General features: G+C 33.6%; 1 protein-coding gene and 1 long non-coding RNA gene across 3 annotated transcripts in view; one reads left to right on the forward strand and one right to left on the reverse strand.

Annotated features, from left to right (window-relative positions):
• Positions 1–13,549, forward strand: part of LOC101086249 (phospholipid scramblase 2-like) — a 31,920-nt gene extending 18,371 nt beyond the window's left edge. The window contains exons 4-7 of the mRNA XM_023260479.2: positions 2,555–2,775; positions 4,631–4,792; positions 8,887–9,048; positions 13,448–13,549. Coding sequence (XP_023116247.1) covers positions 2,555–2,775; positions 4,631–4,792; positions 8,887–9,048; positions 13,448–13,477 — 575 coding nt within the window. The 3' untranslated portion in view covers positions 13,478–13,549. The remainder of the gene's footprint in view (positions 1–2,554; positions 2,776–4,630; positions 4,793–8,886; positions 9,049–13,447) is intronic.
• Positions 1–13,942, reverse strand: part of LOC123380103 — an 80,661-nt gene that overhangs the window by 44,493 nt on the left and 22,226 nt on the right. The gene's annotated exons all lie outside the window — the stretch shown is intronic.

A 13,942-nucleotide genomic window follows, 5' to 3' on the forward strand; every position in this document is an offset into this window, starting at 1 on the left:
GAGAATTTATAGGACAGAAAAAGCCACAGTTATAATTTATAGTACTTATAATACTTAACAATTTAAGTAGTCACAGAAATAGCAAAAATATTGAGAAAAATCTAACCATCTATGTTATAGGGAACTAATTTTTCAAACTACTTATTCTCAAAGTGTGGTTGCCAGACCACCAGCATCAACATCATCTGGGAACATGTTGGAAATCCAGTTCCCAAGCTTCATCACAGACCTACTAAATCACAAAATCTAGAGGTGGGGTTCCACTACCTGTGTTTTAGCAAGCCCTCCAGATGGTTCTGATGCAGGCTAAAAATTGCTCTAAATGATACATTCATATAATTTAACATTGTGCATTTATTTAAAAGAATGAGACAGCTCTACAGAATTGTCAGGAATAGCTCCAAGATATATTGCTAAGTATCAAAAATAATTACAAAGTAGTGCATATAATAATGTGTGTGTGTGTGTGTGCATTTAAATTTTTTTTAATTTTAAAATTTAAAAATTTTTAAAATTCGTGCCATGCCTATGTAATTCCTACTCATAAGAAGAAATTAAATTTAGGGGCACCTGGGTGGCGCAGTCGGTTAAGCGTCCGACTTCAGCCAGGTCACGATCTCGCAGTCCGTGAGTTCAAGCCTCGCGTCAGGCTCTGGGCTGATGGCTCAGAGCCTGGAGCCTGTTTCCGATTCTGTGTCTCCCTCTCTCTCTGCCCCTCCCCCGTTCATGCTCTGTGTCTCTCTGTCCCGAAAATAAATAAACGTTGAAAAAAAAATTATAAAAAAAAAAGAAGAAATTAAATTTAAAAGGCAGTCAAAATACTTTTTCATCAATACTGAATCAGGATTTATCTTTGAATCTTAAATAAAAATGAATCTTTTAAATGTTTTTGTAATATGAAAACAATTATGTTCACAGGCCACCAAAATCATTAAAAAATGAGGAAATTCTGTAAATACCTGTTTCCAAGGTTAACGTTAAAATGAAATGCTAAATGTGTATTAGTGTAACATATTAAACATACTCATTCAAGAACATCTGAAATTTTAATAAAAGGTAGGAAAAAATATCATCCTTGTACAACTACTGATATATTTCCTTTGAAGGCTTTTAAAAAATATTCCTTTGATGAATTTTTTAAATCACTTTTAATCATTGTCTATGCAATTTTTTTAGAGTTATTCACTTAATGGGTTTTTTTTTTTTTTTGGTTTTATTTATCTTAAAACCCAACTTTTTTTTTTTTTAGATTTCAAGGTTTTATTTAAATTCTACTTAGTTAACATACGTGGTAAATTGGTTTCAGACGTAGAATTTAGTGATTCATCACTTGCATGTAACAGCCAGTGCTCATCACAACTAGTGCCCTCCATAATACCCATCACCCATTTAGCCCATCCCCCACCCACTTGCCTCCATCAACCCTCAATTTGTTTTCTATCGTTAAGAGTTTCTTATGGTTTGCTTCCCTCTTTCTTTTTGTTGCCCTTTCCCTTATGTTCATCTGCTTTGTTTCTTAAATTGTAATATGAGTGAAATCATATGGTATTTGTCTTTATCTGAGTCACTTATTTCACTTAGCATAAGAAACTCTAGCTCCATCCGTGTCATTGAAAATGGCAAGATTTCATTCTTTTTGATGGCTGAGTGATAGTCCATTGTATATACACACATCTTGTTTATTCATTCATCAGTTGATAGACACTTAGGCTTTTCCCATAGTTTGGCTATTGTTGTTAATGCTGCCATAAGCATTGGGGTGCATGTGCCCCTTCAAATCAGTATTTCGTATCCTTTAGGTAAATGCCCAGGAGTGCAATTGCTGGGTCATAGGTCGTTCTATTTTTAACTTTTTCAGGACCCTCCATACTTAAAACCCAACATTTTTAAAAGCAACACAATAATCCTCAAAGGGGATACTATTATTGCCTCTTGTTGGGTATTTACTTTGTTTCTTTGTTTCCATTTTACTTTTCTAAGTAGGGCAGAAGTGAACATTTGGTATAGAAATCACTTAAATTTAGGACTGTTTTTTCTGTATGATCACAGAAGTAAAATTATTAGGACAAAAGATAACATTTCCATTTGCTTGCAAAAGAGATGAATTTAATTATTATCTTATGTGGATAATATATAAAAGTGCTTACTGTCTCCAGTTTAGCATCAGTAAAATATTTTTTCTTGGGTTCTACTATCCAGATTAAAGACTGAATGTCTTTGTCATATCCTCAGGAAGAAAAAGATGAAGAGGAATAACATTTAACATAATTCAAAACATAATAGTAACATGACAGTAAATAGAGTTAATTTCTCAGAAATTCAAAAATGATTAAAAAAAAAAAAAGCTATTATGGAATTTTAGCAGTGAAAGGGACCAGAGAGTAGCTATATCTGTTTTAGTTTTTGTAAGGCAAAAATAAGACACCGATGAAGATAAGTGACTTAGAGTCAAGTAATTTATTACCAAACCTAAGTTGCATATTTGAAGGTAATTTAATAGGCAATTTACATGTCTCCCATCACTAATAAAACACCACATTGTTTCATTCTTTAGTTCTCGGTTGTTTTGCAACTAGTAAAAAATATGAAGTCATGAACAATCAAGGACACAGAATTTATTATGCAGAAGAAAGAAGTAATTGTTTCCTCCGATATCTCTGTGGACCTTCAAGACCTTTTACCATGACAATTTATGATAATGTAGGCCGTGATGTCATTACTATGCATAGAACTCTAAGAAGTAGCTGTTGCTGGAGAAACTGCTACGTACAAAAGGTCAGTAAATATTGTTTCTACATGATTGAGAATGTATCTGAATTCTTTCAAAAAAGCTTCAACACTGAGCAGTATGTTACAACATTGGGTTTGGCTACACAAGATTTTCCAGAATGAAATATGTTAGAGAATTATGTATTTGTACCACATACCTGTAGAGTGAGAATAATACACAATACTGTAAATATTTTTCAGGCAATGGAGATCACAAGATCTTTAGGTTTATCAAAGTTTTCTATTCTAAAATAGTGTGGTTTTTATTTGAATGTTTCTGCATGTACTTCTCAGCCTTTGAATGGAGTGTCAATGAATTAGGGGCTGTGAAGTCTCATCCCATTTTCAGCTGTGTTTCTCAGACTGGTCCCTTGAGCTTTCACTGAGTGGGATCCCTTTCTTTCCTTTCTTGTTAGTGATATCTGGATTCGTAGGATCTCAGGAATATCTTGTTGTTGTCACTTGTCTCACTACATCCACTTGTATTTTGAGATGTGGAGCTATAATTTTTGCATCTGCTTTTGATAAAGAATTTGATAGTGGTTTTGTTTGTTTGGCTATCATACTTGTCCTGTCCTTTTCTCTGAGAGTTTTGAGAAGATTCACAAGCTACATCACCACTGCCACCTTCTTGACTTAGCAGTCTGAGGAATACTTATACATGGTGAGAGAGAGAGAGAGAGAGAGAGAGAGAAAGGAAGGAAGGAAGGAAGGAAGGAAGGAAGGAAGGAAGGAAGGAAGGAAGAAGGAAGGAAGAAGGAAGGAAGGAAGGAAGGGAGGAAGAAGGAAGGAAGGAAGGGAGGAAGAAGGAAGGAAGGAAGAAAAAAAAGAGAGAGAAAAAGAGAAAAAATTATATTCCAGAGAAACAATGCCTCTCAAACTCTCGTTTCTTAAGCCACCTGTATTCTTCTTCAGAAAGAACTAGTATTACAAGTTTAACTATTCTACCAGCATTATTCTATGAATATTTGTGTAATATGCACATATGTATGCCATACATGTGTCTTTTTAACAAAATTGGCAGATATTCTTCTCTAATTTTTTAACACAAAACAATGTAACTTGAAGATTACATCAGTATGTATAGAGTTTCCTCCGCACTTAAAAATGCTTGGATAATAACCCATCATGTAGATGGTACACCATAATTTATACAACCAATCTCTGAACTGGGCTTTACTTAAAAAATTTTTTTTAATGTTTATTTATTTTTTGAGAGAGAGAGAGAGCACGAGAGGGGGAGGAGCAGAGAGAGAGAGGGAGACACAGAATCTGAAACAGGCTCCAGGCTCCGAGCTGTCAGCACAGAACTCAACGCAGGGCTGGAACTCACCAACCATGAGATCACGACCTAAGGTGCTTAAACAACTGAGCCACCCAGGCGCCCTGAACTGGGCGTTAAATCACAATCAACTTAAAGTGCTTTAGTGAATTCAAATTTACATTTGCATAGAGGGACAAAAGTCCTTCACATATTGGTAATAGAACAGTTGTCGGTGCGACTGGGGTTTAAGACATGTCTCATGAGCATGGCAATTTAAAAAGTGATCTTCATAAACACCTAAAAAATGTTATTATCCCCCTTTTGCAAATGGAAAACGAGTTACAGAGAGTTTAGGGACATGTCCACATTTCATGTAGTAAATGAACAGCAGCATCAGGTCTCAATTTGGGGGGTTCAATATCTACATCCTAGTTTTTTTTCACTTCCACGTCCATTCCCAAACATAGGGCATGCTTTAAACACAGAAAGTTCTGTTCACCTATACAAAACACTAATAGGTAGCATATAACTAATTTGCTGCTTACAAATCAAAATAAATCTCATTTGACCAATACTACATTTCTCAATCTTTTGTAGCTAAAAGTTGAAGCTCCTCCTGGTGAAAAAATTGGATATGTGTATCAATACTTTCACCCATTTTTGCCAAAGTTTAAAATAAAAAATGAGAATAAGGAGGATGTAATGAAAATTAGAGGGCCATGTATGCTTTCCAGCTGTGTCACGGATCTAGATTTTAATGTGAGTATTATAAGATAATCATGTTCAAATTAGTTGTCTGACTATTTTCTAATATATTAATAAATCTGATTAAAATAAGATAAAAATGTTATCATGATGTTATAACTATTTGACTATTTTTTAAATTGAGTTTCTAACGCATAGTTTCCTTGCTTCATCGAGGCTTACACACTTGTGATTATAAGCCATCTTTTTTTTAGTTTTCTTTTAATTTTTTTTAACATTTATTCACTTTTGAGAGAGAGAGAGAGAGAGAGAGAAAGAGAGTTCAAGCAGGGGAAGGGCAGAGAGAGAGGGAGACACAGAATCTGAAGCAGGCTCCAGGCTCTGAGCTGTCAGCACAGAGCCCGACGCGGGACTTGAACTCATGGACTGTGAGATCACAACCTGAGCCAAAGTCAGATGCTCAACCGACTGAGCCACCCAGGTGCCCAAAGGGCATCTTTTTAAGCTGTATTTCAAGTATGTAGTTATTAAACAACAAGTATGGTATTTAATATTTCAAGGAGTAGTGAAAGAGAAAATTAAGCTTTATTGCAATGAACAATGACATAAATTGGGCATTAATTATAAATTTTAAATAATATAATAATATAATAAATAAGTTATATATAAATGTTATATAAATATTCGTGTTAATTTTTATAAAATTCTGAAACTCTTATGATACAATTTTGTTAAATTTTTATGTGTTTACTGATACATTTCTCAGATTATGGCCAACATTCAGATAATAATTTGGGAGGTTAACTACTAAAAATACTAAATATAGTTAACAAAACTAAGCAACCGGCTAACTACACTTAGTTAAATCTGGTTTCCTAAGCAACATTCCTAAGCAATATTCCTAAGAATACTGTTGGTTTGATAAAATATTTGATTGGAAAAAAGTATTCGGTCTTCTATTAAGGACATGTTTGCTTGTTTTTTTAATCTGAAATCATGTCTCCGTTTTTTTTCCTTCTCTAGAATTATGTTAATTCAGTTTAGTAATTACTGATCTGATTGGCACCTGCATGTACTGATTAAGTAAAACATATTTAAGCAAATGAATTATGACAATAACATGGTTAGTTTCAAAAATGAATAAAATGAACACACAGGATTCTACTCTTTTGTATTTCAAGTTGAAAACCAATGGAACAGAGTGGCCTATGCATAAAACTCTAGAAGCCAAAGCTACAGTGGTTCATTATTAATGACATAAAAAAATAAAATGCTTTCCGTGTGTTGTTTATATCTTACAGGATATAATAAATCCTACTTTATTCAGATATCTTCGGAGCCTTCTCTAAGGTTTTGTATAAAATACTTCCTCTTTCTTCTAAGCGTGAAACAAAGTGATTTTATAGCTGGCACTCTTTGGGTAAACTCTAAGAATGAGCAAGAAAGGGAAGTACAATTCTGTGAAAAAGTCATGTTGTGAATGAATGTGGGCAGCCCTTTCAATACTTTTGGTTATGAAGAGTAGGAAAGAGATAAAGGAGTAATGAGTTACAGGACCAGGGACTATGGTAAGGGAAGTAAGCCATTCATCTTGGGTACAAAATTTAAGAAAGCACCAAAAAACTGAATAATTCAGGCAAATGATAACTTGAATATAATCTTTTTTAAAATCAATCTTTTTAAAAATTAAAATCATAATGCATATCCATTATGAACAAATTTATAAACAAAAATTTAAGACAGAAACTGACTATGCACTTGTGTGACTTATCTCACTGCTTTACCCTAATCCTATTCCTGGCTGAATGGGGCACAAGGTGGATAGGAAGGTATTTTTGAAAGGTATATCCTCAGCATGTTTTGATTTTAAAGGAAAGGCTCCAAATGGGAGGGAAAGTGTGGAGAAACAGTAGATGTTAAATATTTGATGAATTCTGCTCTTACTTGGTATGGGACCTAATGCACATATAGGAAATAAGCCTCAAATGGGAGCAGAAATAGCTTATTCATCATATTCACCATAACAGGAAGGAAGTAGGGAGTGTTGGTATAGATACAATACTGTCTGTGTCCATTTGTATGTAGATATTTCTCTCTCTCTCTCTCTCTCTCTCTATATATATATATATACACACACACACATATATATTAATGTAAATGTATTTTCCTTATGACTTTCTTAAAAACATATTCTTTTCTTTACCTTACTTTGTTGTAAAAATATATATAGGAGGGGCACCTGCGCGGCTCAGTCAGTTGAATGTCTGGCTCATGATTTTGGCTCAAGTCATGATCCCAGTGTCATGGGATTGTACCCCACATCAGGCTCCTCACTGAGCATGGAGGCTGCTTGAGATTCCCTTTCCCTTGGGGCATGTGGGTGGCTCAGTCAGTTGAGCATCCGACTTTGGCCCAGGTCATGATCTCAGTTTGTGGGTTCGAGCCCTGCATCAGACTCTGTGCTGATGGCTCAGAGCCTGGAGCCTGCTTCGGATTCTGTGTCTCCCTCTCTCTCTGCCCCTCCCCCACTAGCACTCTGTCTCTGTCTCTCTCTCTCTGTCTCAAAAATAAACATTAAAAAAAAATTATCTTTCTCTCTGCTCTACTCCCCCACATGTGCACACTATCTCTTTTTAAAATAAAAAAATACAGTATATGATATATATAACATACAAAATATGTGTTAATTGACTATTCATGTTATTAGAGAAGATGACGTTCTAGGAATTAGTAAGTTCCTGTCAAGTAGTTTCCATTTTCTTTGCAATGTAAAATACAAGATATTAGGCTAAGGATGAGGGAGAGTGGCATTGCCAGTTAGTTACGAAAACACTGGAGAAATTTTGACAAGATTACACAAAACTCTTCCATATCTTTCTTTTCCCAAATTCCTTAACGTTACTTACAAGGCTATGTATGATCTGTCTCTGCATACCTCTCTTTTCTCATTTTCTGCAACTAGCCCCATTCTTCACTTTGCTCCAGCCCCTCGCAACTCAGGGCCTTTTCACATGTTGCTGACTCTCTCACTACTACCCTGATCACTAATTCCTATTGATCCTCTAAGTCTCAACTTAAATGGTGCTTTGCCTAAGAGGCTTCCTGTAAAATCACCCCCCCCCAATTCTTTAAGCCTGCCTATTATCTCCCAACTGTATTCCATTACATCAGCCTACATTTTCCTCCATGGCATTCATTACCAGACAAGTAGTAGGAGTTATCACAGATAAATTTATTTTCTTATATAAATATTATCTTATATGAATATCTCTTATATTGAGAAATAAATATTAGTTGGTATAAGAAGTGATACTCTAGGGAATTGAGATAAGTAGGGAGAAAAGGGGATGAGAAAGGGTAGAGGGATTCAGAAAATTAAAATCTCAATAAAGAGCTAACTGTGTAAAACAGATGAAAAACTAGTGGTTTTCATTTAAAGTTAAATTGATTCTCAAGTCAAATTTAAGCAATTATATTTATTAAGCATATATATTGATATAATTTATATGTAATATAAAGCTATCACATATAAAATACCATATGTTTCATATACAGCTGACCTTTGAACAGCACAGGTTTAAAATGCACAGGTCCACTTATATGCAGATTTTTGCCAATAAATATATGTACAGTAGCGTAAGGATATTTTATCTTCCTTATGATTTTCTTAATTACATTTTCTTTTTTCTAGCTTATTTTATTGTAAGAATACAGTACATAATACATATAACATAAAATATATATTAATTGATTTATGTTATCAGTATGACTTCTTGTCAATAGTAGGCTATTAGTGGTTAAGGTTTTGGGGGATCCATTGTTATACACAGATTTTCAACTGCCCAGGTGTCTTAGCACCTCTAACCCCTGTGTTATTCAAGGGTGGACTGTATAATCAGTTGTGTACAATACTTTGAACATCTTCTTTTAGATAGATATTGTCTGTAGGTGTTTTTCCAAGTTATTATGTGTCATATTGCACATTCTATTTATTGCAGGAAACGACCAACATGATTATAACTCATATGGGTTATATTTAATTACTAAAATCGAGATAGGAATACCTATTTTTATTTCAGATCTTTCATCTAAGATTATATATATACATACATACATACATATATATATATATATTTTTTTTCTTTTAGTTATTGTCTCTGGATGAAGAAATAGTTCTTGGCAAAATTTCAAAAAAATGGGCTGGATTTATGAGGGAACTATTCACCAATGCTGATAAATTTGGAATCCAGTTTCCATTGGATCTTGATGTTAAGATAAAAGTGCTGATGCTTGGAGCAAGTTTCCTCATTGTGAGGCTATTTTTATTTTATTTAGCTTAAAATCATATTTTCTGAGAGTACCATTGCACCTTTGTTAATATTTTTGCTCAAATCTAGATTGACCGCAAATTGTATTTTTTGGTCTAGTTTTAAGTCCCCAAAATCATATCATGGATTTAGTTTTCACATTTCAGAGGATGTAAAAACTAGAGTGTCCTGTAAACATGATCACTGAAGTTGAAATCCTTGATGAAAAATGGGACTAAATTGCTAAAAATAGGAACAAAATGGCTTGTTCATTGTAACTTACTGTTATTTCCTACAATTTAAAAATGTTGTAAGTTTCTTTTTGTAATCACTGTTAATTTGGAAACTATAGATATGTAGACATTTTAAGAAGGAAAATATTGCTTTTGATTATATTAGGGTCTTTGGAGCCAAATGAACATAAGAAATTACCTTCATTCTCTAAATATTATGAAATGATAAAAAATGGCAAGAGACATATGCAGGTCTGGGTCACACAATGTCTCATAAATAGTATTAAAAATTTGGAGAAACAGAAAAAAAAAAACAGATTAAGTGGTAGATTGAATATAACTGAAGAAAAAGGGAACAAAGAAATGCAGTAGAGAAAATGATTCATAACGTAGTAGAGACAGACAAATCAATATGAAAATCAAGAGTTCCAAGTAAGATACGAGAACAGGTAACTCCTAAAAAAAATTTCAGAACCAAGAAATATGAACTCAGTGATACATAAAGGACAAATATCCTAAGTAATATAATTTAAAATTAACATCTAAATATAGATGTTAAGAGTGAAGCAGAATAGCAAAGAAAAATAAGTAACCACAAAGGAAAGACAAATCACCTGCAAGCAATGAGACTGACAACTGACTTCTCAACAGAAACAGTGGAAGCCAGAAGACCATAGAATGATATCTTCAAGGTACTGATTAAAAAACAATCTTGGGACGCCTGGGTGGCTCCGTGGTTAAGGTCCGACTTTGGCTCAGGTGACGATCTCGCAGTTGGTGGGTTTGAGCCCTGCATCGAGCTCTGTGCTGGCATCTCAGAGCCTGGAGCCTGCTTCTGATTCTGTGTCTCCCTCTCTCTGCCCCTCCCCCACTCGTGCTCCCTCCCTCTCTCTCTAAATAAACATTAAAAAAAAAAATCTTAACTCCCACATTCTATTTTCTTCAAGACTATATCTTAAAGATGAAAGTAAAATAAATAAATATGCATATCAAGAAACCCAGATTTTTACAACACCTAGATTATTGTAAAGTGTATACAAAACTTCAGGAAGGAGCATGTTCTGAAAACGATCATCTGAGGTTCAATAACATTCATGAGCAAATAAAATGCTAGCCACATTTGTTAATGTAAACATGTTTTTAAAAATAAAATAATAGCAAATATCTAATTTGTGAGGTCAAAAAAAAAACAAAACAAAAATACTAGCTTATAAAAATATATGAGTTATGAGAAGTTATTAGAATTAAAATGTTCTAAGGTCTTTGTATTGTTCAGGAGATAAGTTAAATGTGCATGTTAAATGTCATGGGTAAAGAGTAAAATAACAAAAAGAGTGGAAATTTGAAACTAGTATAGAGGAAAAGTGGGAATAAAATACCAGAAAGCAAATAAATCACCAAACAAACAAAACCCACAGTGGGGGAAAAAGGAGAGAAAAGCATGGAGAAAGTTGGGGCAAAAAGAAATAGAAAATTGAAATGGTAGAAAATAATTATTCAGTTATATCAAGATATCAATTAAATATGTTCTATACAATTTTGTTTACAATATTCACAATAAATGTAAATGGGAAAAACTTGCAAGTTAAAAAATAGAAATTGTTAGGTTAGATTTTTAACATTTTTTTTTTACTATTTATGCACTTTTTGAGAGAAAGAGAGGGAGTGGGCATGAGTGGGGGAGGGGCAGAGAGAGAGGGAGACACAGAATCTGAAGCAGGCTGCAGGCTCTGAGCTGTTAGCAGAGATCCTGATGTGGGGCTTGAACCCACCAACCACGAGATCATGACCTGAGCTGAAGTCAGATGCCCTACTGACTCAGCCACCCAGGCGCCCCTAAATTAGATTTTTAAATTATCCCCAGGTTCTTAATAGGTGACAAATCTAAATTAATGAAAAAAAATGTAAAGAAAGAAAATGTGGGTAAATGTATAACAACGGAAAAATACTAACCACAAAAGCTAGTAAAGCTAATACCAAAAAATTTTATTTTAAGACAAAAAAACATTAGGGACAGAGATTGAAAAGGTAACCACATTATAATAAAAATTCCATTCAAAAGAAATATAATAATTCTTGACTTTGTGCCCCTAAGATCAGTGTTATACAATGTTTATCAATGTTTAACACTGAGAAAAATGTTATATTGTCAGAGAGTGGCAGGTTCATCATAGTAGGAAATTTATGCACCCCTTTCGATTTTTACTTGGTGTAGGAGACAGAAATATAGTAAAATTATTTAAAATGTGAACCAAAAAAAGTAAGGTTGATTTAATGGATGCATGTAGAACTTTGTGTTAAACAAGTAGATAATATAAGTTGTTCTCAAAAAAAGGTTTTTACAAGAATTATTCTCATAATGGGCCAAGAAATAAGTCTCAACAAATTTCAGGGAACTGGTATCACTTGGATCTTGGTGTCACAGCAAATAACATTAAATTAGAAATTGATTGGGGCGCCTGGGTGGCTCGGTCGGTTGAGCGTCCAACTTCGGCTCAGGTCATGATCTCACCGGGGAGTTCGAGCCCCGCGTCGGGCTCTGTGCTGACAGCTCAGAGCCTGGAGCCTGTTTTGGATTCTGTGTCTCCCTCTCTCTCTGCCCCTCCCCTGTTCATGCTCTGTTTCTCTCTGTCTCAAAAATAAATAAACGTTAAAAAAAATTAAATTAGAAATTGATAAAGATACACATTTAAACATATTTTATATATATAGAAATGTGTACATAACTCAGGGGTAAAAAGTAACACATAATAAAATTTTAAAATATATCAAATTGTATACTAACTAAAATATTACACACCAAATCTTTTGGGATGCAAGTAAAGTTAAAGAGCAATGTATAACTGTAAATACTTGCTGAAGAAAAGAAGAAAACTGGAAAATTAATGAGCTAACTTTCATCTCTAAAAGGTTTGTAAAACAACAGAACAAACCCAAACCAAACATAAGGAAGGAGATGGTGAATTATTGACCAAAGATAAATGAACAAACAGCACCCACCCTGGTCTCTAGATGGAAAGAATTTTTAAAGTAAATAAATCACAAAGTAACAAACTATTAAATTACAATACCTTAAACTTCTGTACCTTAAAACAAATTATAATATTAAATATTTAATAGCAAACAATAAAGGAATTATGTGCTTCAAATATAACCAAGGAATAAATAATATCCTTATATTAATATAAATTTTATTTAAATGAGAAAAAAATATCAAATTCCCAACAGAAATGGAAAAGGAATATAAAAAATAATTCATACAACCATTAAACAGAGAATACAAATAACCAATAATCATAGGAAAATGTTTTCAAAAACATATGAAGAGAAGCAAAAAAAGAAAACAATGAAATACCCCTTTTCATTTTTTCTAATGACGAAGTTTCAATGCTGATGAAAGTTTAGGAAATCAGGCAGTCATGAGCCACAGGTACAATTTTGGGGAACAAATTGAAAACATCCATTAAAATTTTTAATGTTCATATATTTGATATGCTTTACTCTCTTCTAAAAAACTAATACAAATGCAGAAAAATAATTATGTGTACTCTAATAAATAGCAATGTATACTCTATGTAGCAAACATCACTCTAATAAATTAAAAAGCTAAAACAACCTAAAATATACAGTATGAGATTTATTAAAAACACATTATGAGACATCTCTAAAACAGAACGTTCAAGACTCAAACTAAATGTTCAATAAATGAACTTTAATGGCATGAATACTCAGAATATATTATGCAGTAAAAATAATAGGTTGTAAGCATATTAATATAACCAATTGTGCGTGTCTGGAAAGAATTTGAATCAAAATATTAGTGGTAGTTTTGCAGGGATTGGAAATACAACTTTTTCCCTTCTCTATTCCTACACTTTTTTATATTAAGTATACATGATGAAAAAATATACAAAAAATGAAGTAGAATTAGTTGCTGTTCTCTAAGGGCCTTTATATTCAAATTTATTATTTTGGTGTGTTTGAGAGTAGACAAATATTCATTCTTATTCCCTTAGAAGTTGCTTTCTTATAGGTCTGATTCTCAGAATTCTCCTTTAATAGGTTTTATAATCACGTTATTATAACACAAGACCCTAAAGTCACTCTCATGTCTAAGGCCTGCACCTTAAAAACCAACCTAATTACATTCTTTTTTCATTTTATTCTAGGACTACATGTACTTTGAACACTGGCCATAAGTTTTGCCAGCTTTCAGCAAAATTAAACAACTTTCACTGAGAATATTTAAATAAAGTTTTATTTCACTATAATTATTTGTATAAATTTCTTCTGCATAATAAACCACACCACAATTTAGGAACTTGAAGCGATCATTTTATTTAGCCCAGGATTCTGCTGTACAGTTCTCCAGGTCAAGACCTTGTTCACTCTTGTGTGTACAGTCAGTTAACAGATTGCTTGGGGACTGTCTCATCCCAGGTGGCCTCATTCATATGTTGTCCGAGACAATAGGAGCACCAAGCCTCATATTTTACATCATCTAGGAGGCTAGCCAAAGCTTCTACACATGATGACTAACTCTGTTACAAAGGCATCAGGAACGCAAGCTTAATGTTCAAGCTCATTTCAAGCCTCTGCTTCAGTTATGCTTACTAATGTCCCATTGGACAAAGCAGGTCACACAGCCAAGTCCAGATTCAAGG

The sequence above is a fragment of the Felis catus genome, chromosome C2 (genome assembly GCF_018350175.1).
Source record: "Felis catus isolate Fca126 chromosome C2, F.catus_Fca126_mat1.0, whole genome shotgun sequence".
Taxonomy (NCBI): Eukaryota; Metazoa; Chordata; class Mammalia; order Carnivora; family Felidae; genus Felis; species Felis catus.